General features: G+C 39.8%; 1 protein-coding gene across 1 annotated transcript in view; it reads left to right on the forward strand.

Moving 5' to 3' along the window:
- Positions 1-4,486: 4,486 nt before the first annotated feature.
- LOC107138103 (aromatase) overlaps positions 4,487-27,347 on the forward strand; it is a 30,691-nt gene continuing 7,830 nt past the window's right edge. Inside the window, 5 exon segments of the mRNA XM_015480662.2 lie at positions 4,487-4,872; positions 10,545-10,695; positions 19,221-19,375; positions 23,548-23,724; positions 25,730-25,844. Coding sequence (XP_015336148.2) covers positions 4,728-4,872; positions 10,545-10,695; positions 19,221-19,375; positions 23,548-23,724; positions 25,730-25,844 — 743 coding nt within the window. The 5' untranslated portion in view covers positions 4,487-4,727.

Below are 27,347 nucleotides of genomic sequence, written 5' to 3' on the forward strand. Positions count from 1 at the left end.
ATGTAGTTGGTTCATTTTTAAAGGGAGATAACTGTATTATTAGAAGATCTGATATGTTTCTATGATGCAGAAGCTTGTGGGCAGCTCTGCCTGTTGTTCTAGAGAACCATGGCTCTCCTAAGATGTCCTGGCTTAGAGCACTCTTAGTTTGCTCATCTTCCTACCTTCAATGTCTAGAAATAGAACTGAATGTAGTACCACCCTTAGACAAGGTCTTTAATAAATATTTGTTTAATGAAGCCCTCAATGACTTTGATTTATCTAGTGCCTTGGCAGTTGAAAGTAGGAGTACCCCAGGACCCATGTCAAAGAGAAAAGGAGGAAGGATTTTTATAGCAGGTAAGAGATGGCTCAGAGAAGGAGAGGAGGAAGCAGACCTCTCCTGGGAGGTCAGGGAGTAGGGAAGACCAGGAAGAGCAGGAGCCAGTGGGAGGAGGAACCCAGCAGGTAGGATATTTGTGGGTCCATGAGGAGTCAGATGTTGAAGGAGAGAGCCAAGAAATGAGGATGAGGAGGACGAGTTTGGAAGCCTTACAGTCAATTAGAAGCAAAGAAGAGTTTGTAGCAAGGGACTGATAGGATAAAACTGAGTTTAACAACCTTGCCACATTGTGAGGGACAGTGAAAGGGTTAAGGTCCAAGGGGAAGAATCTCAGAGAGGTTACCATAGGGAACACAAACGGGACAAAGTTGCAAACAGTGCAAACTCAGGCAATAGGTTTATAGTGAGTATGCATGAGGGCCTGGACCCTATTCTAGAAATGGGATACAGCCACAAAGGAGAGAGACAGACACATTCTTTGGGCAATTTACCTTCTAGAAGTAGAGGGAACAAAAGGAGGGATGTATACTTTAATGTATTAATGACCCATTTTTTTTTCCTAAAAGGATTTGAGGAAATTAACAAAAATACATCCAGTTCTGATAAGTAAAAATGATTTTATCTACTTTGCTTGACAACATTCTTTGTTAGATAAAAGTGAGTTTTATATGGTTGACCTTGTAATGCCACTAAGTTAGTTATGGCCCGGCAGTAAAGCCTTACTAAACAAAGGCATTTGCAGAAAGGGCACAAATATGTGGTCCCAATGTGTGGCTCCTTGAAGGTGATGGCAGTTGATTCAGACACTGAGGTAAGGCTGCAAACAGCTGGAGGCCGACTGGACTCATGGGGAAATGTTTTGCAGGCCTGGTTTAAGAAGAGGGCTGTGCTGTCTATGTAACATGGTTGTCTGTCCACTACCTCCACATTCACATCACCTGTGCAGCCCCTGAAGGCAATAGTTTGGGGTGCTGAGAGGGGGCTGAGGGTCCAGAAATAGATTTTTCACAAGAGGATTTTGAAAACAATTGGATGTCAGAGAATTCAAGGTAAGGTAATTTTTGGCACGAGTCTAGTAGGAAGATATGAGTTTGCCTTCAACTGGCCACTGAGAATATACTTTGATCATGACTGAGTAGAAGGTAAGGTTTGGGTTCATTATAAAATTTAAGATATGGGAGCAGAAGGTAAAGGAAATTCAGGGAAGCACCGTGAGAACAATTTTAGGGAATATACCTAGAACTTTGTGACTGGACATAGAGAGACTGAGATAGGAGAGAAGAGATATCACTAGGAAAGGAAGTGGGGAGAAGGAAGAAAAATACTGAGATTCTGAAGTTGGAAGACTGGATAATGATGTATAAGAAGATTTTTTTTTTAGGGGAGGAGCTTTGGGGCAAGTTGACAGATTGGGTTTAGACCTAACTGTGGGGAGATGGTGAGATATCTAAGTGGTGGTGTCCACCAGGCAAGCACTTAGGCTGGGGAAATTCTTGTGTTTGGGGAGCTGAAGGAGAAATAAGGATAGGTGTAGAGGAATAATCAGGAGCAATGGGAGAAAAGGAAAAGCTGACCTCGACAGCCACAAGAGGACAAACACAAGCAAATACAAACAAATGACTCCAAAGCCACAGAGTGAAATCAAGAGGAAAAACAGAAGCTGAGAAGGTACAGATGGGACAGTAGAAAGGCCATGTGTCACTTCTGAGAGATGGTTTTGGTGAGGCAGAATCCGGGAGAGAAAGGAAATGGGTCAAAAAGAAACAGAAGCGGTGGTATGAGCTGCTTGGTTTGTAAGGAAAAGAAGCTATGAGAAGAAGGGAAGAGGCTAGGGATGTGGAAGGAGAATACGGAGAGACTGGTATTGCAGGATCCAGGAAAGGAAATAAACAGTAGTGAGATAAGGCATAAAGTACAGCTTAGGTTAAGAGAATGGACCTTCAGGTCACATAGATTGTTGATCAGCCCCCTCCCACCTTCACTACTTGCCTCATTTCTCCTCTGGAAGATGGAGATATAAGCTTGGGCTTTTTCCATGAAGACATCATGGAGGCTGAGCCATAACACGTGCTGTACATTGTAAAACATTCCTGGAGAAAGTGAGACCAAAGCTTACAGTCAATAGGTCTTGTCCACTCTTTTCAAGGGACTATGACACTCTATCCACACTGTTTGTCCTTCTTAAAAAAATAGCAACTGTTGTAATTTAAAAAAAAAAAAAAAAGATTTTTTTCATGCCCTTTGGATACTTACTGACTTCAATTTTCCCCTCTCTGCTAGTCTTTACTGTAACATCTCAGCCAAGCCTCCTGTCATCAAGGATACTCATACTTAGCCACAGTCTGCTTCTGGTGGTATTCAGCTACTCCTTGGGCCACTCCTTTCCTGCCTTCTCTGTAAATTCATCTTTCTTCCTGGGTTTATCCTTCTTGCATTAAATTTTATAGAGACACACTCCTCAGGTTGCGCATCCTCCTTGACTGGTGTCTTCCATAGCCCAGGATTTAATTTCTTTCCATATATCTTCAGCTCAGACCTCCCCCGTGAGTCACAGATTCTATGTCCCGTGAACTTGGATGATTCGACAGTTTCATAAATTCAAAATGAGTTCCATAAACACTAAATGAGCTTCCCTCCCACACCACAACACTGGCTTTGGCTCACAGAACGGTATCACCATCCCTCCAGGTGCATAGTATAGAAATTTTAGAGCCATTTTAAACATTATCCTCTCTACACCTCACTACATTTAAATCATGACCTAATCACATCACTTTAACTCTAAATGTCTCTTGTCTGGTCCACTTGTCTCTGTTTCTACTACCACTCATGTCCTAAGTAACTGCCTCTCCAACCTGAAAAATGACAAAAGACTCTCCACGGGTCTCTTTTTGCCCACTCTAAGACCCACCATCCCCATTGTATTCTTCTGCAGCCATATGATTTAGGTTTTCAAAACACAAATATGATTTTGTTGACACCCTGCTTAAAGCCCTAACTGGTTTCTCATTTCTCTTAGGACAAATTCAAGCATCTTTATCACAGCCTATAAGGCTTTACAAAAGTGTCCCTTCCCCCATTTCAGTCTCAGTGCTCTCTGTACAGTTTCCTGCTTTCTGATCTCTGGGTCCCCAACTTCCTCTCTGTTCCTTACTGATGTTTCTTTCTGCTTATTAGCATCATGCTCATCCAACCCTTGCCCTGTCCTGCCCAGTATCATTCAGCAGTCCCCTCACTGCTAGAAACAGAATATTCTCCAGCCATAGACAAGTGATAGACAAGCACTCTATCACTGAGCCACAATCCCAGCCCCAGATTTGGATACTTTCTAAAAAAAGACAAACCTTGCAGCATATCAACTGCTACTGGAAAATGGATTTAATGGTGACTTTTCACCATACGAGTTTATTCAACCAAGGCCTCTTCGACTACTAACTACCACCCCTGAAACTCTCTTCTAGAGTAAAGGTATTATAAAACCTGGCTGTAAAGACAGACTCCACAGCAGATGATTGTTGAACACGAGCAGAATCAGCAATCAAACTGACAAGGGATTGTGTTACACAGGATTAGCCCTGTTGGGATGAGGCTGCAGAGTGGCCTGAGTCTCTTACAGGTGGCATCCTACTCAGTCTGTCCTCTGCCTTTATTCTTCCCCTCCCATTCTTCTTTTCCCCACTACTTCTGATGTTGACTCCAGGGACACTGCTTAATCAGGCTATGGTGCAGGAGATTTTTAGATCCTTATTAAAGTCACAAGAGAAAGACATTCTGCATGAGTTACTTTGGATTCCATAGACAACCCAATGGGAGGCTCTGAGAACATTTCAATGATGTTCAAGAAGTGGGTCTGGGTCTTGCTGTCTTGCGATAGAAACTCACTAATTGGGAAAGTAATATTTGATTAAGGAAAGGGATTGCCAGATTGTTTTATTTGTTTTTTAAATTGATTTGGCTTCAAGGAAAAAAAGATTGCCTAAGAAAAATCTGCTGATGAAGTCACAGAATGATCCCACTTCTGGAATGAGCTTCGTTTTCTTGTATTTTGGTAAGAGATTTGGCTCTCAATTGGAAATGTGCATCACTCTACCCACTCAAGGGCAAGATGATAAGGTTCTATCAGACCACGCGTATAAGAGAACCTGAGACTCTACCAAGGTCAGAAATGCTGCACTTCAAGCCAAAAGATCTCTCTTGGGCTTGCTTGTTTTGACTTGTAGCCACAAATTTGTCTTGTCTAAAGTCCAATCACATTATAAAACAAAGTACTGATATCCCCAACACAGCATTCTCTGAAGCAGCTGGAGTCATAGACGAACCAGTTAGGGGATTCTCTAATAACTTTTCTGCCCCTTTGATTTCCATAGAGCTCTAAATTGCTGTGTCTGAGGCTGAGGAGAGCAAGATGGTTTTGGAAATGCTGAATCCAATGCACTATAATGTCACTGGCATGGTGCCAGAAGTCATGCTTGTCGGCACCATGCTGATTCTGCTGCTCATGGGCCTTCTTCTCTTGATTTGGAATTATGAGAACACATCTTCAATACCAGGTAAGTCACTTGCTTATTTCTTTGTCTAAGGATATTGTTTCTTCAGGCTTTTGATTCATGATCGTAAAGAAAATTTTGCAAAAGGACAAAGAGCAAACCCTAGTAAGATCTCTGAAGACCATGGTCATGAGAGCAAATGAGGACTGAGGTTAAAAGGTTTATAACTATTATTTGCACATTTTAAATGAAAGCATTTTAAAAATATCTTAGATAAACTCATCTAGTCCGCACACTATTTTGGAAAAATAGACTTGACATAAGTGCTTTTTAAAGCAAGCTTGAGATGGGGTGGAGCAAGGTAGAATTCCAGGTTTTTTATTAATTTTTAAAAATATATATTTAAATCCATTCCAATTTTGCCCTATGGCTGAAGTGTCTCTGGAATCCCTTCTTTCTCCATTCCTTCTCCCTCCTACTTTGCCTCACCTGCACCCTCTCCCTTTCTTGCATTTCTCCTTTCTCTTTGTTTTCTCTTCTTGGCAGTTTAGTGATTGTGGCATCACCATGAAAGTTGAATAGGACCTGGGCAATGGAAGAAGAATGGCGGCCACCACCATTTTATAGGCACATCACAACCTGATGGAATCTTTAACAAGGCCCATGGGTCAATTAAAAGTAAAGAATAATAGAATTATCTAGATAATCCCAATGGAAAAATCCTACCATTCCACCACTACTGCTTTAATTTTCAGATTAATTCAGAATTACCAGAACTGTTGCTTTAGTTTTCAATGTAAATGCCTCCTGGCAGGCACCTGTTCCCAATCCCATAAGCTATCCAATAACACAGTTTCAAGAGCATAGTAATTACATATTTCTAAGTGTGTTGAGCCTCAATACAGGGTAACTGAAAATGGGCACATGGGACTGGTACAAAATATTGCATGTCTGGATTCTTTTCAAAATGTCCCAGTTAACTGCCTGTTTTTCCGTCTGATTCAGCCTGGTTACTTGAATGCCAAATTTATTGGGATATTTAGTTAATTTTGTTCTCTGCTCTCCAGCCTCTGGGTCATCTCCAGAGGAGGAGGCTTAGAGCTGAAGAAAGATTTCCTGGTCTTTGACTTGAACTCCCACTCTGGATGTGCCTCTTCTTCACTGGATTTTTCCTCTACCTAGTGGGCTCCTAAGTCAGGGTCAATGAATGGTAGGAGTGAAGTGAATGTGTATGGCGGGGAGGGGGGTGGAATGATTTTTCCTTCTCTTCCCTGACATAGGCTGAGGTGTTAAAGTCTAATCCACTTATTATCAGTGCAGCTTGCAAAGAGAGAGAGGTCAGCATTGTCTGCCCATCCAGTAAGCCACAGGTTCTCTTTTAGTTATTAGAAGAATCAATGAGGCCCAGATTCCCAGGTCCTCCCCCAGACTTTTGAAATCAGATGTTCCATGCCTGGGAAAATGCATTTTAAAAAAGACACCCAACTGCCCTAGATTCTCCTGTTGCAAGCACCGGTGATATTCCCTTGAACCCTGGAGTCTGAAGTTCATCTTATGCAGAATAAGTGTAAAAACTGGAAGCTTAAAGCCCTGGGTCAGAAAGCTAGGTGGCATCTCACTTTGTCCTTCACTTCTGGGCCAGGAGCATTGGCAGTTAGATCACATTGATAGTATAGTGGGCCTCTGCTCTGCCAGAGGTGGGGCCCCAGGCTGATGTTTTAAAAACTTTCCTCTGGTAACTTTTCATGGGTAGACAGGGTTGAGAGCCACAAAGATGGGCCCAGCTCCTTCATTTGATAAAAGGTTCAGAACAAGTGATCTGCCTTGCCAGGTGACATGTTATGACAAGAGTGAGAAACCGGGGAGTTTTACAAGTGAGGGGTGAAAGCCCAGAGAAGGGAAATGGCTTGTCAGCTCCCCAGTGGAAGGAAGGTGAGAGCATAGGGGATGCCTGGGAGGTCCTCAGTCCCATGTCGATGAGCACTTAGCTGACCAGGGAGTTTCTAGCTTTGTGCTAACTTGAGGTCTGGTTAGAATCTTCTAGTGGCACAGACTAAGAACCTGTGGTTCCTGGTTGGGAGTGGGAAGATGAGAAAATGGTCCTTGTTGGGGTGGTTGTTCTTGCTGCTCTGTTCTCCTGAACTCCTCCTGCCAGCTCCCTTGCATCAGGGATCACTGTGTTCTTGGTTTTACAGGTTCCGGGGAAGCTCAGGGTTGTCAAAAACTGAAGGGAGTTCAGAAGGCAAAACGATTAAAAGACCTTAAGTTATAAATTACTCTGGTGAGGTTGATGTTAATGCCTATTTCTGTGGATCAAAAAACTGAGGTTCAAAGAGGGCAGATGTTGTACTGTTAGTAGACTGGGACTCACATCTAGGCTTCTTGTGTTTTCTGAGAAGCTCTCCCAGGTCAGGTGTTTAAGGGTGGAGGGCATGTGAAGACAAGAGGTGTGGTTTCTGGCCTGGGAAATGGCCGACAGTTAGATGGCATAGTGCCAAGGAGGGGGCAGTGAGAATCTGGGGGAGGAAAGACTTCTGTGGGGGATAGGGTTGTAGGCTTCAGTTCTGAGAGATGCCCTAAGGCCACTGATCTCCATCCAGGACTCTCAAAACCTGGCACCTGGCAGCTCTCCCTTCTCCAAGGACACACAGCCATCCTAACCTTGAATGTGGGTCCTCTCCCTCCACACTCTGCTCTGGGCACCACATCCCCAGAGCAGGGCACTTGGAAGAGGACATGGCAACATGTTCTTTTTCCCACTAAGAAACTATTTCACAGAAAAGTGCACAGTGTAATGGAAGATTTGCCATCATGGTCCTGCACAAGAAATAGGATGTTAATGGCATTCTAGAAGTTCCTCGTGTGCCCTCTCAGTCACTCTCTCATTCCTGGAAGTAAATACTTTCCTGGATTTTGTGACAGTCACTCCCGTACTCTTTTTTTTTTTTTAATAGTTTGGTCTCCTCATTTTATATACCCAGACAAAATGGTTTAATTTTGCCTAGTCTTAAGTGTTTGAACAATCAAAGCATTCATGTATTTATTCTTCTGTCTTGCTCCTTTGCTGGATATTATGTTTGTAAGATTCATCCATGTTGTGGCATGCAGCTGAAGTTTGTGTCATGGCCATGTGGTATTGAGTCTATGAACATCTCATGGTTTAAAACCAATTCTACTGTTAAGGACACTTTGGGCATCTCCAGTCTGGTGGATGGCATGGCTGTGAACACATGTATACACAGGTTTGTTGGGGTATATTCTGAGGTGTGGAATACAACAGCTCTTGATTAGAGCAGCGGGTGAGCAATCCCAGCTGTTGGCTTCAAGGAGGCTGTCTCTGCACAAAAATGCAGTGAAGGATTTACTACTCCTCTTAGGGTGTGAAAGAGGCTCCTGCAATCACTGCATGCCTAGATAAGCATTCCCAAAGCAGACAGCAGAGTAATGTGGAAGCAATCAGAATATTCCCCTAATATTTTACCCAAGTTTCTATCCTCCCAGAGCATTTTCCTCTTCAGCAGGGTTAAAACACTAAGGTTCTCAGCCTCAACTTCAGGGTTATTGCAATTTCCCTTTTTCAGTAGATACAGCTCTCCACAGTCATATCTTATATCTTAAAATGTTTTCATTTTGAAATTTTATGTTTTGCAAATTGGTTTTTTAAAGTGATGGGGGTCTCACTATATTGCCCTGGCTGGCCTTAAACTCCTGGGCTCAAGTGATCCTCCTGCCTCAGCCTCCTGAGAAGCTGGGACTCTTGGGGTGTGCTACCATATCCAGCTCACTGTTATACATTCAGTTGGATTGGTGGCTCCCAGATAATAAGGTTTTCTTCATGGCACCAACCTTTAGATAAAAGATGGAAAGAGCAGTGTTTTATTTGTATGTCTTTGTTTCTCATGGGACTTGCATATTGAGTGAGTGAATGCTGAATAATTCTACTCAAATTCAAGTAGCTATTTGGCTCTTGTGAACTAAATGTGTGTTATATGATATTTTTTCCATTTTTTATCAAAATGTAAAATATCTTAAATAAGAATAGCATTCAAACTTCATTCTCTATGTTATCTGCATATATTTATGAATTTTGAATTTATGAATTTTGAAAATTCATTAAGGAAACACTGAGCATGCAGTATGGCTAAGCTATAAATATCCAGTAATATAGTTTGTTATTACCTATTTTAACTGATTAAAGTTTTCTATATCTGATGACATTTTAGGGAAATATATGTTCAATCAAATCTATTTGTTCAAATCTTTTTAAAGAACTCAATGGAATTATTTTAATATGGAATTATTTTAATAAAGTCAATCATCTACTATATAATATATACTGTTATTAAAATAATCACAAGATTAATGACCCTTTGATAATATTTTGGTTTTATAGATATTAACAAAGATCTTCTTAAAAGGGGAAAAGAGCTGACAGTATTGTTCTTATTAACTCAGTCATTGCAAAGTAAAAGGTTAAAAATTGTTTGGATAATTCCACTGAAAGCTTTGATTATCTAGATTATTGTACAGCTCTAGCCCTGAGGGGTGAGGGTGTTCTCTTATACAGTCAGGCATGTTTTGGCTTCACAACTATTGAACTGACAGAATGGAATTAAAGAAGAAAGATTTACAAAAATGACTACTTTACAACTCCTAAGACCATCCTGAATGTTTTTATTTAGTTTGTTTGCCAAAACCAGTAAAGTCAAATGACCAAGTTTGTTCTCTGCTGTAAGCAACATCAAGTTCCCCAGTCATTGCCTGGATTTGGGTTCTTTGAAATCTTATCCCTGACTATATAAGGAAGGATGTGAGTGGCCACTGCTCTTGCCTAAAACGAGATCACGGGACTCAAACTAGTCTAGACACTGAGAAGACTTGTTGCCTAATCCCTCAATTCTTAGCTTTATTTTGCATCATGAGATTTAGCCTAAGATTCTTTTCTTAAACTGAATCTTTTTTTGAGAGGAAAAAGAAGATGTGAATGTTTTTCGATTAGACATTATCTTTGCAGATCTTGCTTCTCTCAGTTAAAAGGATTATTTCCAAACTGCCCAGTTCTGACATATCCATTCTGTCAACTGGGGCATTCAAAACCAGAAGTTTTCAGACAAAACCAAACTGCCAAATAGTTCTCCTGCTTGGCACTTTTCATGGGTTCCACACTTGTTACCAATGAGACAAATTAGCTTGTATGCAAAACCCATTGGCACTGTGTAACTTGGGAAGAGATCAGCACACATCCTCCAGTTCATTGAGACTGAAATGACTGAGACCAAATGGAGCTAGTGTGATAATGGGCTCCTGAAGTACTTTTTACTCACAGAGGGATGAAGAGCCCAGGTTAAGCTTGTCTTGGTTTCCATTTTAAATTGCTTTCTTAGTGAATCACAGATAGATATAAAGAACATTTATCTCTCAAATTTTGTAAAAGGGTTTTCAATGTTTAAAGGGTTAGTCAGAGGATTATGTGTCACCCCTAAAATAGCCCTAAAGAAGGCATGCAACAAGTAGCAGCTACTTTGCTCACCTACTCTCATTATCCACAGGTCTGGGGCCCTAAGAGGTCATTGAGCTAGAATTAGCTCAGCAGCTTTCCTTTCATATGTGATAATGTTTCTAAAGGTCAACAAAACACATTGAAGATAGCACCCCTCCCCAAAAAGGAACATTTAGATATAAAAGAACAACTATTTCTGGTTTGCTAAAATACAATGTTCTGATGACTATCCTAGGTCCTGGCTACTGTATGGGAATTGGGCCCCTCATTTCCCATGGTAGATTCCTGTGGATGGGGATTGGCAGTGCCTGCAACTACTACAACAAGATGTATGGAGAATTCATGAGAGTCTGGATAGGTGGAGAAGAAACACTCATTATCAGCAAGTAAGTTTGTTAATAAAATCAGAGACACAGGGGTGGAATGTGGCTCAGTGGTAGAGTGCAAGGGTCTGGGTTCAATCACCAGAACCCAAGATAATCATCATCATCATCATCATTTTGCATACTTTAAAATCAAGACTGAAGTTTTTGCTATTTAAAAAAAAAGTAATTTTGATTCCTTGATATCTTGGTAAGGCTATGTTTTTACTGCTATAACGAAGGTGAGTAATTCCTAGGTAATACTGCATACAAACAGAATAATTGGATTGAAGCCAGAGGTACATAGATAAAGAAGTCTGGAAAGTTGGGAAATTATTCAAAACTTCTGAGCAGTGAATGTGGAAGCTCAGAATCCAAACGATGTGGTGTTGACAAAACAGACTTTAGGGAGAGGCATTATCTTTTCTGCTTTTCTAAAAATTTGGTCTTATCTCTACAAGTAAGCATTAAACAACACACACACACACACACACACACACACACTCAAGAAATTTAAAATAAAAAATTAGAACAAAACTTGGGATGCAGGATCTGACCAGTAGTTTTCTAGAGTATTTCTAACACTAGTCTCAGAGTCCTCGGAGACAGCAGACAGCAGGCTATGGCACCATTCAGGCGCTGCCATCCCTCTAAGACTGTGTGCCAGTATCCTGGCCTGGCAATTCCAAATAAGTCAGGAGCAGCATCACCCATTAAGAAACAATGTCCTAACTCCCTGCATCATCGTGTTTGCTGAGTTACCTTAGTATGTTGACCTCACTCTAGAATTAACCAAATATACATCAACTGTGCACTAGTTTTCTTGTTTATTGATCTTAAAAAAGTGAAGCATTTCAAAGAAGGCAGAATTCACTAAACTTCAGATAACTTAAAAGCACTTTAACAAAGCTATCTGCCAACAGTGTCTCACTGATAATTTTTTAAATTTACAATCCCTGACAGAGCTTTACCCACAAGCGAAAACTCACCAAGGCGTTTTAGTAATTTGTTGGACTTGTTCATCCCAATACATAAACTATTGATCAAAATGTAAGTAAAGCATTTCTGGAAACTGCATGAATTTTTCAGGCCAAGGTTATGTATTTCATTTCATTAAATATCATGGTATCCTCAAAGCCCAATTCTTTCAAACAGATTCTGAAAAAAGGAAGCAGTGGGGAAAATATGTTGTACTTCCAAATATTTCAGACTACCTGGTAATGTTATTTTGGATCTGTCCAATACCTCAATTTTTGCCAGGGTTTTTTTGTTTCATTCAGTTTGGTGTTGAAGCCCTTTCCAGAATAGCTAAGGCAGACCACATTTATACAACTAAACATAAATGGCTGCAGGTAGACATGTCATTGCCCTGGGTTCATTGTAAAACACTGCTATAGTGGTTCTCAGAATGTTCTTCCTGGACCAGCAGCCTCAAACAACCTGACAACTTGTTAAAAATGCAAATTCTTGCCAGGTGTGATGGCACACACCTATAGTCCCAGCAGCTCAGGAGGCTGAAGCAAGAGAGTTACAAGTGTAAAGCCAGCTTCAGCAACTTAGCGAGGCCCTAAGCAATTTATCAAGACCTTGTCTCAAAAAAAAAAAAAAAAAGGACCAGGGATATGGCTCATTAAAAGTGTTTCTGAGTTCAATCTCCAGTACAAAAAAAAAAAAAAGCATATTTTTGGGACCCACCTTGACCTACTAAAAAGGAAAGCCTGAGGGTAGAATCCTATAGCCCGTGTTTTGACAAGCTTTCCAGGTAATTATGAGGCACACTTGAATTTGAGAACCATTGCTATATTCAATAGATCATAATTACTCTTTGATTTTACTTGTCCTGGTCAGTTTAGCTCTGGTCAGTCAAATTTGAGTGAATTTGATATCCTTTTTATTTTTTATTTTTTGGTACCAATGATTGAACCCAAAGGTATTTAACCACTGAGCCATATCCCCAGCCCTTTTTTTTATATTTTGTTTAGAGACAGGGTCTCACTAAGTTGCTTAGGATCTCACTAAGTTGCTGAGGCTGGCTTTGAACTCTTGATCCTCCTGCCTCAACTTCTGGAGCTGCTGGGATTATAGGTGTGCACCACCATACCTGGCTTGAATTTGATATCGTAATATGTTCTCATTTAAAAAATCAGTACTTACAGTCACTTTTAAAACTAGTTACTGTCTAAAAAAAAAAAAAATCCTGGAACTGCTGTCCTTTGGTTTGGGGATTGAAACATTTTGCTTTTTCAGCCCCCAGCTCAGCATGCTGTCTTCCAGCCCTCCTCAGTTCTGCATGTCTGCCTTCCCTGACACCTGCTTCCCTTGACAAGCAGGTGAAGTGACCCTCAGAATATTCATCCAATAGGGGTCCACTCATGGTCAGCATCTGAAGCAGTGGCTTCTCATCCCAGATGCATATTAGAGTCTCTCAGGGAGATTTAAAAGCCCAATGCCCAAGCCTTTGAGATCAGAATCTCTGAAGTGGGAACCCAGACATTAGTGGTGTTTGAAGCTCCTCAAGACTCCTCAGCAGCCTGCAGAGCTTGGGAACCTCCCATTTAAAGAGAAAGGAAGAGGAAGAAGGTTCTGGTACAAGAGGGCTTTTGTGGTGGGTTAGGGGAAACAGCTAAGCACAGTTGAAGTGACATTGCCTTGTTGCATTACCCTTGAGTCCAGCCGGTGGTGGTGCCATAGGACTAGATTGGGAGTGAAGAATGATGGATTTGAGAGTGGAGAATCAGGCAGAAATCCCTCTCAGGAGATACTCAGATGGTACACTGAAGTCACCAGATACATTTCCTGGGTGTCCAAAGACAATCCCTGAAGTAGGATGCTTGTTGCCATTAGGATGGCATCTGGCCACCCTGCCTATCTTCATTAGGAAAGTGACCTTAGCCACCCTGACCATCTCAGGCACTGATTCACACAGAGGCGTGGACACAGCCTACCTGCCCTTCCCCCAGCTCTCTGAGTCTTTTCTTGTCCTGTTCTCTCAGGCTTTTCACTTGTTGGAGTCTTTGTGTTCTCCTTAATTGCCTCAGAGCCGCTCAATTTTGTTGTTAAAGGCTGAGCTCCCCTCAGGAATAGGACATGTTTTTCCCCATCTCCTTTCCCCGCCTGCTCTTCAAGTCCCTTCCAGAACTACCCGTACCTCTTGAAAAGACCCCATCGGACCTCGGAAAGCTTTTTATTTTTAAGTGAATAGTTTGCCATATTACTTTTTTCTTTTTAAAATTTGAAGTCTGTAGTCATTCCAACCGTGTAGCATTCAATACAACTTTTCCAGCCAGCTTAACTCCAAAGTGTTAGGGGCTGCAGAACTTCAGGGAAGGAAGTCAGGCATGAGTGCTATTGTCATGCTGCCTGAACAACCTGGGGCTTTGAGATAAGGTCTCTCTTTGGTCATCTGTGGATGAAGTATGCACAGTTCCCCTGCGTAGCTCCCAGGAAGCTACACTTAAGCGAGGGTTTACAGATGCTGTACTTGATATCATATGTCCACTGCATGTATACATTAGTTCTGTCATAAATACCCGAAACCTTTGAGTAACAACCATAAAGGGGAATTAGTAATTAACATACTAATTCAAGTTTTATATGTATATCTTCTAGCAATTAATATACTTATTAGGATTTTATTTGCATACCTTTCTTAAGTATGTGTAAAATTACAAGGGATTCACCCAGTTATTCTTTCAATATCCATTAAGAATCTATTACATACTAAGCACTCTATGATTTTAAGTTTTAATAATCATAATTGGCTTTCCATTCTTTCATTAAATAAATATTTACTAAGAACTTGCTCTGCCTATCAGATATAGTTCTACACTCTGGGGAATCAGCAATATTATACTTTGGGAATAAATCAGCCAAATATCCTTAACTTTGTGAAGCAATATATTGTTAATATACCAATATTAAGCAAGTAAAATATTTAGTATGATCATGCATCACTTAACAACAGGGGAATATTCTGAGAAATACATCATCAGGCAATTTTGTTATTGTGTAAACATCATACAGAATACTTACACTAAGATGACTGTGATGTCAGAAGATGATATAATCTGATAGGACCACCATCATACATGTGGTCCAGCATTGACTGAATCAATCAATGTTATAAAGTTATGTATCAATCAGAAGTGTGAACAACAGTCTCAATTTGCCTGAGATTAGGGGATTTTCTAAGATGTGGGACTTTCTGTGCTAAAACAGGGACAGTCCTGGACAAACCTGATGCTTGGTCACATGATTGTTAGGTGGACGTGTACTAAATAGAAAAAAGTAGGGAAAGAAGATGGACGTATAATTGTAAATAGATAATTTGAGGCAGTCCTCACTGAGAAAATAGCATTTAAATGAAGACCTAAAGGAAGTATGGAAGTGAACCACATCGAAATCCAGAGAAAAATTATTCTAGACAGAAGGAATAACAAGTGGTGAAGTCCTGCGGTAAGAATATTCAAGGACCAAACTACAAAGATATTAGAGTAGTTGAGTGGAAGCACAAAGGACATGAGATTAAAGTGAAAATTAGGCATAAGAGCTTGTCTGTCCTTACAGGATATTTTAACAATTCTGGATTTTACCCTGCATGAGTTTGAGCAGAGGAGTGACGTATCTGGCTTGTTCATGTTTCAGCAGAATAATTTTGACTGCTCTGTTTAGAATTGGCAGTGAGGGGACAAGGGATGGGAGCAGAATGACCTGTTCAGCAAGAGATGATGGTGACTGGTTCAGAATCCAGCAAGAGACGTGGTAAGATGATGATGTGAGATTCTGGTCACATTTTGAAGGAAAAGCCAGTAGGATTTGGCTGTTGGGTTAGATGTTGGGCGTGGAAGAAAGAATAATTAAGTGATGCTCAATTTTTTTTTTTGTCTTGAATGCCTGGATGAATGAGAACATCATTACCTGAGCTAACAGGAACAAGTGTGGAGTGGGGAGATGTCCAGATCATGTCTAGCTTCAGACATGTTGGACTTGACATGCCCAGTGGACATCCGAGTGGATGTTGATAGGGGAGACTAGTATGTATCCAGTTTAAGGCAGTCAGAATCTAGCAAAGGAGACTGAGAAGAAATGACCAAACAGAGAAAGGAAAACCAAGGGAGAATGGGGGTCTGCAAGCAAGGTGAATAATGCATTTTAGGAGGAGGGATTGTTAACCATGTCAGATACCGCTGATGGGCCAAGTAAAAGGATGGACACTTGAGTGTTGCTTCCAGACAGGTCATGGGTAACCTTGAAGAGAACACTTTCAGTGGAATGGTAAGGGGAAAAACTCTGGCCAGAGGAGAGAATAGAGGGTGATGAGTTAGAGGTAGCAAGTGTAGTAACTTTTCCAAGGAGTTTGACACAAAGGAGGTAGGAGATGGGCCACTAGCTGGAGAGGGATGCACAGTTGAAGGAGTTTGCATGTTCACAATAAGGAAAATCACAGCATGCAGATTGTGGTGGGAACAACCAACCACAGAGTGAAATTGCTGATACAGGAGAAGGAGAGGGTTTGCTAGGTGAGATGTGAAGGAGTCCCCAAAGCAAGAGGAAGGATTGGCCTTGAATGGGACATAGAATTTCCTCCACAGTAACTGGGGGAAGACTGAATATGTTGACCCAGATCCTGGTGGTTGTAGCTTCTGGGGATTTCCTCTAGTTGCTTCTATTTCCTCAAGAAAAATAGGAATAGAGCCTCTATCTGAGACCCAACAGCGCGGAGTGAGGGTGAGGGTAGAGAAGAATAGTCACGTAGAAGTGTGAATAGACTTGGGAGTTGGAATTGGATTTCTTGCTGCACTAAGGGCCCATCTGAATTTAACTAAGACCTGTCAGCAGGGTGAGTGTGTGAGTATGTGTGCATGAGTGTGGTGCACACATACTGTGTGATCTGTGCAAACACAGAGTAAGCTAAGGGCTGGGTTTAGCTTGATTTGATCACTTGGTTAGGGTGGTTATGGTAAGATCTCTGTTATGAGAATGGTATTTCTCTTGCTGCGACCCTAGACTTTAAGCTGGGTTAGTGTTAGAATGGGCAAAGGACAGTGAAGAGGTGACAGGACTGATAGAAATTGTGTCTCAGACGCAGAGCAGTGTACGCATGGGCAAGTATTCTTAAATGTTTGTTTCCAATTATTTCCTTTATTGCCTTCTCCTCTTTCTAGCACTCACCATAGTCAAACCTGGCCACAGGTGTGTAAATTTAATAAAATAAAAATTGAGGTATTTCCTCCCTGCCATCTAAGAGCTTACTACCTGGCTACTTTTCATTTTGATTAGACAATAGATTTACCCTCTTTGGAAATGTCTTTTGACTTTAGTCATGTTTAAAGAAGAAGAATGACCCAAATAACCAGATATCTTACACTGTCCACTGTCCCTTCTAAGCCTGAGAACTCTGTTTGTTTCTCCTCAGTGCTGAGAAATCCTCGCTTTCCCAATGGTATGAAGCTTTCCTCAGCCAGTGTCACTGGCCAGCCCACACAGGGCCAGGGCCAGGAGGAGTCTGGGCTGGGGTTCCTTTCTCTTCCTTAACCTTATCTTCTTCACTCTCCCAATTTACTTTGCTTAGATAGACCCAGCCTCACTTTGATAAATAACCTTGTTTTAAATTGCTCTCTTGTGGCCAGTCACAGATACTGCGCTCTGGGTACCACTTCTGCCTGATTGGCTTTGTCACTAGCCAAGTCTGAGCTTCTGACTGAAAATAATTGAGATGTTGGCGCCCCCTAAAGGACACAAAGATTTAAAAAGTAGTGTTAGCTAACACTTAGTTGGGTTTTTGACTGAAGTTTCTTATTCATTCTTTTTAAAATTGATGAGCAAATTCTTCAAAGAAATAAATTGATATTATTAACGTACTTTCCAGAATCTCTAGGGGCCAGATCAGGAAAATAGTATTCTGCTTGTCCTCAAAGTACTTAGAATTTCTAGATACAAATTTGTGAACAAAAAATATAAAATTTACTTACTTTCTACTATAATTATAGAATGAGGTAGGAGAAGATAAGAAAAGTTAGAGTTTCAAATATTTTAATTACTAAGAATTTCAGTCCTCCCTTTAGTATGGTTTTTCTATGTAGCACACAATTTTAACTGCCAGTAAAATTAATTTGCTGGAATATATATTGGAACATCTAGATTCTCATTTTCATTTTTGTTGCTACTAAGAGGATAACTTGTCCAAAACTTGAAGTCATTTGGTGAATATTCTCTGGAGCAAAATCAGGAGAATATTTTATTTTCTGAAAAGTAATTGTTAATTACATAATAATGTTTTTTTTTTTCATTTCTTACCACTGCTTTTATTTCAGTGGTGAGAAAAATTTAAAATTCTAGTAGGACCATGGAATATATCACAAATGTGTTTGATTAATATGGAGTTCACAGCCTAATCCATTCAGTTAGAGCAGAGCTCTTTTGACACAGTAACTTCTATGGGAAGGTATTTTGGCAAGCATTACCTGAACAAGCTCACTAAGGTAAAGTCATCCTTTAGGAGCCAAGTGTCAACTTTGAGAGGGAAGAGCAAGTATCAGGATAGCCTCTTCAGCCCAGATGAGAATCAGGTATGTGTAGCCACTCCCAAATTTTAAGGGTTATGTGTTCTGAAAATCTCCATAGTAGAATTTGCAGTTGAGAAACAAAATTTCAGAGAAGTGGGGAGGGAGAGACAAAGTGGCACTGAATACATGAAACCTTGTATAAATATTCAATTCACCAGAATTTAAAAAAAATAGCCACATCTGAAATAAAGAAAATAACAATGTATTTTATGCATCTTGAATTTGCATATGGGGCACCATGCAAACTACACTATCCCTATACTTGTAACATCCCATATTTTAGGAGAAAACTGTTACCCTGAGACCTTGATAAGTCATTATGGAGACAAATTGAGACACAGTGCTCATAGATAATTTCTCTCACCAGCACAGTGAGCCTTCCAGGCCAGCCCATCCAGGCTCTGAACAAGCCCAGGGCCAGAAGTACCCAGGGTGATCTCCTCTGAGCCTACCATGATACCATACTGGAGGGACTAGGCCTGATGGGAGACTCTAGGGGTTGGGTGATAAAGTCAGAAATATTGGTTCCAAACGAACAAAACAAGACCTCAATAATTCTAGCAACTTCCAATTCTGTGACTCACTCTTACAGGCAGTGGCACTGTCTGAAGTGGGGCCAAATGGAAACCAGGAGGCTGGAAGCTCTCCTGACTCTTGTGGTGCAGAGGATCCTTCTTCATAACAGCCTTGCAGCTCTGACTTTGGTGGTGGTTAATGGGTTGGTGACTTGGGGTTAGAGAAGAAGAGGAAATAAAGAACAATGTGGTGTTTGTTTTATTGTTTGTGATGCTCAGACAAGGAGTCAGTAGGTAGAACTGATTCAACTGGAGATGGTGCTCTCATGCCAACAGATGTATTCATTCAATCTGAATACTAGGAACTAGGCATTGCACCTGAATTTGCTAAGGGAGCCATCACAGTCAAGATGCATCACCATGATTTCTCTCCATGGTGAATTAACACTGCGGTTTGCTCTCTTTTCAGGTCCTCAAGTATGTTCCATGTAATGAAGCACAGTCACTACATCTCCCGATTTGGCAGCAAACTTGGGTTGCAGTGCATTGGTATGCATGAGAATGGCATCATATTTAACAATAATCCAGACCTCTGGAGAGCAGTACGACCTTTTTTTATGAAAGGTAAGCAGGGGCTCAGCTACATACTTCTATTTTATCTATGAATGTGACTTTCTTAAAATTATATTTTAGGAGCTGGGGCTGTGACTCAGTGGTAGTGCACGTGCCTGGTATATGTGAGTCACTGGGTTCGATTCTCAGCACCACTTATTAAAAAAATAAAGATCTATCAGCAACTAAAAAAATTTTTTTAATTATATTTTAAATTTTGCTGTCTCACAGCTTTGAAATAATACTAATGAGAAGAAGGGCTAATGCTCTTTATACCTTTATTATATCTTAGATATTGTTCTAAACACTTGATATTTTAATCCCACAGCAACCTTATATGATGAATTCTCTTATCACCTGCATTTTCCAGAAGAGAAAACTAAGGAATAGAGAGGTTAAGTAACTTCTCCAAGGTTCCAACATTAGTAAATCGTAGTCCCCAAGATGTAACACCAGAGCCTACATTTATAACCCCCACAAATTCGGTTCTTCCTGTGAACATAGAAAGCAAATTCATGAATGTGAAGAAGAAAGAGACTGGTATTCATAGGATCATTTCAATTAAGAATTCAGTGTCAGCCATATGTTTGATTAAACATGATTGATGGTTATTGAATCATTAACAATCATGACATTTCATGAGAAAACAATTTGTGAAGAAAATTAGAAAACTTTAGGACAGGGAAGGACTGTGTATGTTGCCTCATCTGGTCTCTTGAGTTTTATAGTTAAGAAAATAAAGTCCTAGAGGGGTATGATTTTCACCCAGGAAGCACAGCAAGTCCTGCAGGAGACCTGATTTCAAGCTTCCTTATTCAGTGACTTTCTTCTTTTACTATGTCTTCCTGGAAAGGAAACTGTTGGGAATATTAACGCCCATCCTTTGACATTAATATTAAGCATCAAGAAAGATAAGTATGCTCTGGAAATCTTGTCAGTGATGTGATCTGGAGCTAGGTGGACTTTAGGTCAGTATTCTTCCCTTAGTCAGCCTCTCATATGATAAGTTTGGGTCACCTGGATAATCCACAATAATTTCTTCCTCTCAAGGACCTTCACTGAGTCATCTCTGCCAACTCCCTTTTTCCATTGTAACATATTAGTAGATTCTGGGCAAATCAATATCCCCAGGCCTTACAATACTGCAGAATAGATTAATGTACAAGTGTAAGACTCTGGGTTATAGGTTGTTCATTCAAATCCCAGTGCTGCCACTAACTAGCTCTATGACCTTGGGCAAGTCACTTAGCTTCTCTGCACTTCAGTTCTCTTATTCACAGAAGTTGATAAATATTATAAAACTTATACTCTTGTGCTATTGTGAAGAACATATTAAATAATGCCTTAAGATCCCCTAGAAGAATAAATTTTATTTTACCTTGTCATTTGACTCTAAATAAATATGTGAACTAGTATTTAGGAAAGTAGTTAACTTTGGGATTGGGAAGGGGCAGGCCAGCACATGACCAAATACTGTCCTAGATGACAGTAATGCTCAAGGTGTGCACAGTGCTGCAGAGCACAGACCAATGGGCCATCAAGCCACCAAGGGATAAAGAGAGAGTTTTCAGAGGAGTGGATGCTTACCATGAATTTTGAAAGAAGTTAAAGCTACTAATTAAGCAAGTATGACAAAAGACATTCTAGGGGTAAGCAAAAAAATATGCCAAAGCAAAGAAGGATAGATCAACATGACATATCCAGGGACCTGTCAATAATTCCTGGTGCCTGGCTTGGATACATGGAGGGATGAGGTCATGTGGAGGGAGCCACCAGACCCTTCTGAACTCTTGAGGTTATCTCAAGAGCTTTGAGGAATCACTAAAGATTTTAGCAAAATGATATAGATCTATGTGTGTTTTTAGAAAAACTCCTCTGCTGGCAGAGTGAATGATTAATTAGAAAAAAAACATGATTATCAGCAGTGAGAACAGTCAGGAGCTACTGAAGTGATTCAGGATGGATGGAGGGGAGTCCACAGGTATACGAAATGTTAAAAGAGTAGAACCTAAGGCCAATGTGGTGGTGCATACCTATAATCCAAGCTTTTGGAGAGGCTGAGGTAAGAGGATCACAAGTTTGAAGCCAGCCTTAGCAACTAGTAAGACCTCAAATTTAAAAAATGAAATAAAAAAGGCTTAGGATATAGTTCAGTGGTAAAGTGCCCCTGGGTTCAATCCCCAGTAAACCTCCCACACACACACAAAAAAAAAAAGAGAGAGAGAGAGAGAGAGAGAGAGAGAGAAGAAACTGTAGTACCAGCAAATTAAATTAATCAAAACATCTTTGTGAATTTTTAATTAGATTAGCCCTATTTATGTAAGATCAGATTTTCTAATAAAAATGCTGCAGTTGCACCCAAATTAAATGTCCCAAACTACGAAGCTAAGAGCTTATAAAAAAGTTCACTGTGGTGCCTCATTCTTTATAGTCAGTGAGAGTCCTGAGCATTTTTTTGAGGAATCTCTTTTTGGAGTTAGGCTCTTTGTTGGTTTTTCAGATACAATAGAAAGGTGGACACAGGTTTTGGTATCAAAACCAGTAACATTAATGAAATTTTAAACTTATTGGGTGTGTCTACAGAAAAAAAGCTAGGTGCACCTTAGGAAAGGGTTTATCCTGGAAGGTGGTGGAAGAGGCAGGAGGGTGGAAAGAAGGTATATGTTTCCTGAAATTACCAAAAGTTTGTCCATGTTGATGAAATTTGATTACTTGCTCAATTTTTTTGGCCTAGATAAATAATATTTTTAAACATATTTTTAGAAATTAAATAATATAATCACTACTGCCTATAAGAAATGATATTACATTCTCCCTATCAGTGTGAAATGTGGCTTCAAGCTCTTAGACACAGAGGCAAATCATGTATCACCCTAAAAAGAAAGCCACCAGTGATTTTGGAAGCTAATCTTCCATGCAAAGGGTGAATCATTAAGGAATGATTTGTTCCACTTGCAGATGTGATAGCCACCCAGAGAACAATGCCTTGGCCCTTCCTGTCTGCTGGGTTCTTCCTGAAATCAGAAAGAATGCTCCTACCTCAATCTTCTTTTTTTCATGTATGGAAATCTTAAATGTCTAAACCACTCCTCAGGGCTCCTTTCTCAGGTGCAAAGTCTGCCTTGATGCATGGGCTGTTGCCACTTCAAAGTTTTTGTTGTTGTATTGTTGTTTTATTTTGTTTGTTTCCATTCTTCTGAGAAAGTGACCTTTTGGAGTTACCTACAAAGTTCCTCAGAATTTATTATCTTGTCTGGAGGACTCTTAACAGCAAGTCTGAATAATAAAAGGACCTACAAAAAAGAGACTACTCCTAAAGGAAGCTTTAAAAAAACATATCAAAGAGGGACAGAGGAGCTTAAGCTTTCATTATGGACCATCAGGACCCATAAGCCAAAGCCACTGCCCTGGTGGTCAGGAACAAGGCAAAGAGGAGGGCAGGGCCAGTTCACTCTACCTGTTTTCCTTCCTTCAGCCTCTATTTGGCAAACAATGTATCAAGGGTCTGGTGTACTGTTGACTAATAAGCAGTTGCCACTGAATTTCCAGTTTCATGGGAAACATTGAAAAGCAAACTAGGAATCACTTAGCAAGTCGTTGGTTGAGTAAAATAAATCTGGAAGCAATTTGAAGAGAAATTGAAATTAAGACAAGGACATTTTTGGTGATTTGAAAAGCTAGCATTTTTACAACTATAATGTACAATTAAACAGGAAGCACCTTGGGTCAAATAGTTAAGGGTCATTTTCACTGGTTCTGTAGTGGTATCCTGCCACCTGTTGAAACAGAAAATAATTATAAGCCAGGCCAAATCCAAACTGTCTTTAAAGGGGAAATGTATAAAACAAATATGAAAAATCACTGATCATGACTATGACCACAAATATTAAATGTTTCATTTGCAATCTCACAAATGATTTGCCAGAGCATGAAGGAAAGCTTAAGTTTAAATAGCTTGTTTAAAATAATATCCATTCATCCACTTTTAACCATAAAGTTAAGGGAATGATTGTAGAAAATTAGGAAAATATGGGAAAGTATAAAAAAGAGTATGAAAATTTCTAACCTATCATTGAATGCAAAAGTGAGGACAATTGAGCTCCAAACACAAAATGCCAAAATAGCCTGGTGGTTTGTGAGCCCTGGAGTGAGTGACAGCTGATTCTCTGATGTGTGTTCTTTAGCTTTAACAGGCCCTGGCCTTGTTCGCATGGTGGCAGTTTGTGCTGAATCCATCATAAGGCACCTGGACAGACTGGAGGAGGTCACCAATATGTCGGGCTACATTGACGTGTTGACCCTTATGCGGCGCATCATGCTGGACACCTCTAATATGCTTTTCTTGGGGATTCCCTTGGACGGTACTGAACTTTTCACTCTTGTGATTTGACATTCTGCCCTTGATGAAACAAGAGGATGAGAGGGATAGCCAACTAAACATGTGCTGTTTTGTACAGTTCTCTTGTTTAAACATTTCTAAGTATTCCTAAGGCACCCCATCCCCCAATGTTTCTGCCTTGTTCACTTATAAGATATAAATTTCCATGAAGTAGGGGCCAGCCTTTCTTTGCTATCTATCCTCATTGCTTTAAGAAATAGCATTCTACTCTGATTAAGACTTAGCAGATAATTTGGTCATTAACGTATCCTACCACCAATAAAACGGGTATATTTAACCATTTCTAACCATTCTTTTGGGCATGATATATGTGTGTGTGTGTATGTATATACATGTACATATATGTGTGTATACATACATGTATATATGTGTGTACATACATATATATAGATATAAAAGCTATCAAATATGAAAACTTGATTCTGTTTGATAAAAATGATGGTGATGCTGCTGCTGTTGCTGATAATGATAGAAATGATGATGATAGCTGCCATTAATTTAGTATCTACTATGTACCAAATAGTATGAAAGATTGCTTTCCATGCATGCTTGCCATTTAATACTTATAATAACCCTGACAAGATGTCTCACTTTCCTCACTATGTTATGTAAGTGAATACTAAAACTTTTTCACCAAAAAGCAATGAAATAATTGAATTGAATATGTTAATTCCATTCTATTATTGATGTTACATCCAGGTTAATGTGATTTTTCCTGAATTAATTTACACCAGTGTTCATTGATTCACACTTTCATTCAGTAAATACATATTGATGATCTATTTTATGCTAGGCACTGTTCTTGTTTCTGGGGATATAGAAATAATACAGGTGAAGTTTTTACCCTCAAGGAGCTTACATTCTAAGGGAGACATGGACAATAAAACAAGTAAATATTGAAAATTTATTAGACAGTAATAAGTGCCTTGAAGTAAAAACAAAGCAGGGTAAAAAGAGCAAAGCGGGAGCAGTGGGGTGGGCATGGCTGGTACAGAACAGGTGATCAGGAAAGGCATCTAGGGAGAGGACATCTGAACGTGGCCTGAATGGAGTGAAGCCGTGAGCCATGTTCAGATCAGAAGGAAGAATAGTCCAGGCAGAGCAACCATACACGAAATTTAGCATTTGCCCAAACCACCTGAGATAGATCACTCATGGCCTGGTTTGTGGCATTTGAGCAGGTAGACAAGCTGTAAGCTTTCTGTTTCTCCTCCCCAGCTCCCATAGCCTCATTTCTTCTGCTATAACTGATCCTTATTAGAGCTATAGAAATTTCATCTGACTGCCAGGTGGATAGGAGCCTCCATTCACTCTGAACTATTTTAGTCACAACCTCTTGCTTGGTCCCTTTCCATCCTGTTCTACATACCTCACTGCCCTGCTCCTTGGTTCTCCCAAGTTTCAATTGTTAGGAAGGATTCTGTAAAGTGAATTGAAAATCTCTCTGTTAACTCATGAGTACAGAATGTGATGTCAGAAAACCTGCATAATGCATATGGGGATATGTTTATTTCCATTTACACTGGGCACCTGTTAAACTCTCAACTTGCCTTTGGGACCCGGTACAATGAAGAAGAGCATCATCCTGAGATCAGACAGAACTGGGCTGTAGCCTGAGGATCTTCCTGTCACACTGGCTGTATGATGTTGGTCAAGTCTCATTTTCTATGAATTGCAATTTTTTTCATATGCAAAATGATAAAACTACTACTCCCCTGGTAAGATGATAAGAATTAAATCAATCCTTTGTAAAGCACCTAGCATGGTGGCTGATATTTGATAGTTGAAAAATGTTTAGTTTTTGTCTAGTGGTACTCATGTGACTAAATTGTTAACTGGTGATGGAACCTTGCTCAGCTTAGAGCCCCAGACAGGAAGGAGAATCTGTAGGGAATATTCTCTGCTCAAAATACTCTTCTTAGGCTCACATTTTGCTCAATGGCTCTATTTTTGTTTTTGTTTTTCAGAAAGTGCCATGGTGGATAAAATCCAGGGTTATTTTGATGCATGGCAGGCTCTCCTTCTCAAGCCAAACATCTTCTTTAAGATTTCTTGGCTATACAAAAAATATGAAAAGCCTGTGTAAGTAACACAAGTTTGGAAGATTTATAAGTGCAATCAGAAAGGATTTTTTTGTTTCTTATTTTCCATTGTGTCTTTGCTGTTGTTGGCCTCTTTGGTAAGTTTTACATTTCTAGAGCCCATGGGGATTTTTGATTAAGTTGCCAATGAAACACTAATAGTAATTTGGCTGTTTTTAGTTAGATGAGAGAGTAAAAAAAAAGCCGTTGGCCAACCAGCTTCTCAGCCAGGGTGCTGAGTGTGTGGTCCGAGAGCTCATTTCTGGAACAAGGACACTGCAGTGTACTTGAGAAAGGTTGGCTAATCCTAACATTAATATCTGTGAGAACTCTCTTTTCATATCTGGAAAAATGGAAACACAGAACCAATTTGTAGTTGTATTGCTTCTGAATGCATTTAACATAAGTCAAACCAAAGAATTGATAGCAGTCCCCAAAGAATTATTGCATAATGACTATAATGAACTTCAATAAAATGTGTGATTTTTTTGTTATATATTTTTTGTTTTGGAGGTCCTGAAACTGTCATTAAATGACATTGTTTTAGTCTTAAAGTAGTCCAGTAGAAAACTAGACAAATGCCCCAAAGCTTACAGACTAATTATGGGTTTTTAGAGTACAGCTCCCCAGCTACCAAACACTGCCTCCTCTGACCACCAGTGGGAAACCCATGTGATTCAGAGGCAGAAAGTCCCAGTTTGTATCCTCCCCTACCATTTAGAACTAAATGGCCTTGGGGAGTTATTTAAAGTAAAATATAAACCCCTCTAGAGTGGGAATACAGGTTTATGAGGTCACATATATAGAGCAATGAGATCTAAGCACAGCAGAGTGGGCATTAAATATGTTAATTTCCCTTTTTCCTATATTTATATCTTCTTTAAGCATCCCTAACCATCTTAAGTTCTTCATTTCTAAAATGTCCCTGAGATTTTTGAAGACCCAATTTTATCCTTTCTGTGGATTTTGAAATTCAATAATATTAGTTTCTGGGGAGGAACCTAACTTGATGTTGCTTTGCATGGTCTCGTGTGGTTGGTTGGTGAGTATTAGGTAAATGATTTGCACAGTTGGTTCTTTACACATTTCCTTTTCTTTCACAGAGCTTACTGTGACTTTAATGAATTAGATAAAGGATTTATCTCTTCACTGTGATCAAACTTGGTGGTGGTGGTATTCTGAAGAGTTTCATTGTGTTCTTTTAAGTTATTAGTTTAGCCTTGGCCTTGGCCATAGAACAAAGCAGTAAACTGTATATTTATTTCTCTCAGAAGTCTATAGAAAGGAGCTCAGCAGCATTTCCTCTGTATATCACAGTTGCCAATGATTAGTGCACTAATTTATATCTCCTATAGTAACAAAGACCTAGAGAAATCTTTTCATCTCTTCCACCTAACACTTAAAATAATGTCAGTACTTTTTAAAAATACATTTATGGGAAGATAAATGGACACCTACCTCTACCTTTATTCGATTTTATATTTTTGCTTCTTTTAATTCCAAA

Source organism: Marmota marmota, unplaced genomic scaffold (genome assembly GCF_001458135.2).
Source record: "Marmota marmota marmota unplaced genomic scaffold, marMar, whole genome shotgun sequence".
Taxonomy (NCBI): domain Eukaryota; kingdom Metazoa; phylum Chordata; class Mammalia; order Rodentia; family Sciuridae; genus Marmota; species Marmota marmota.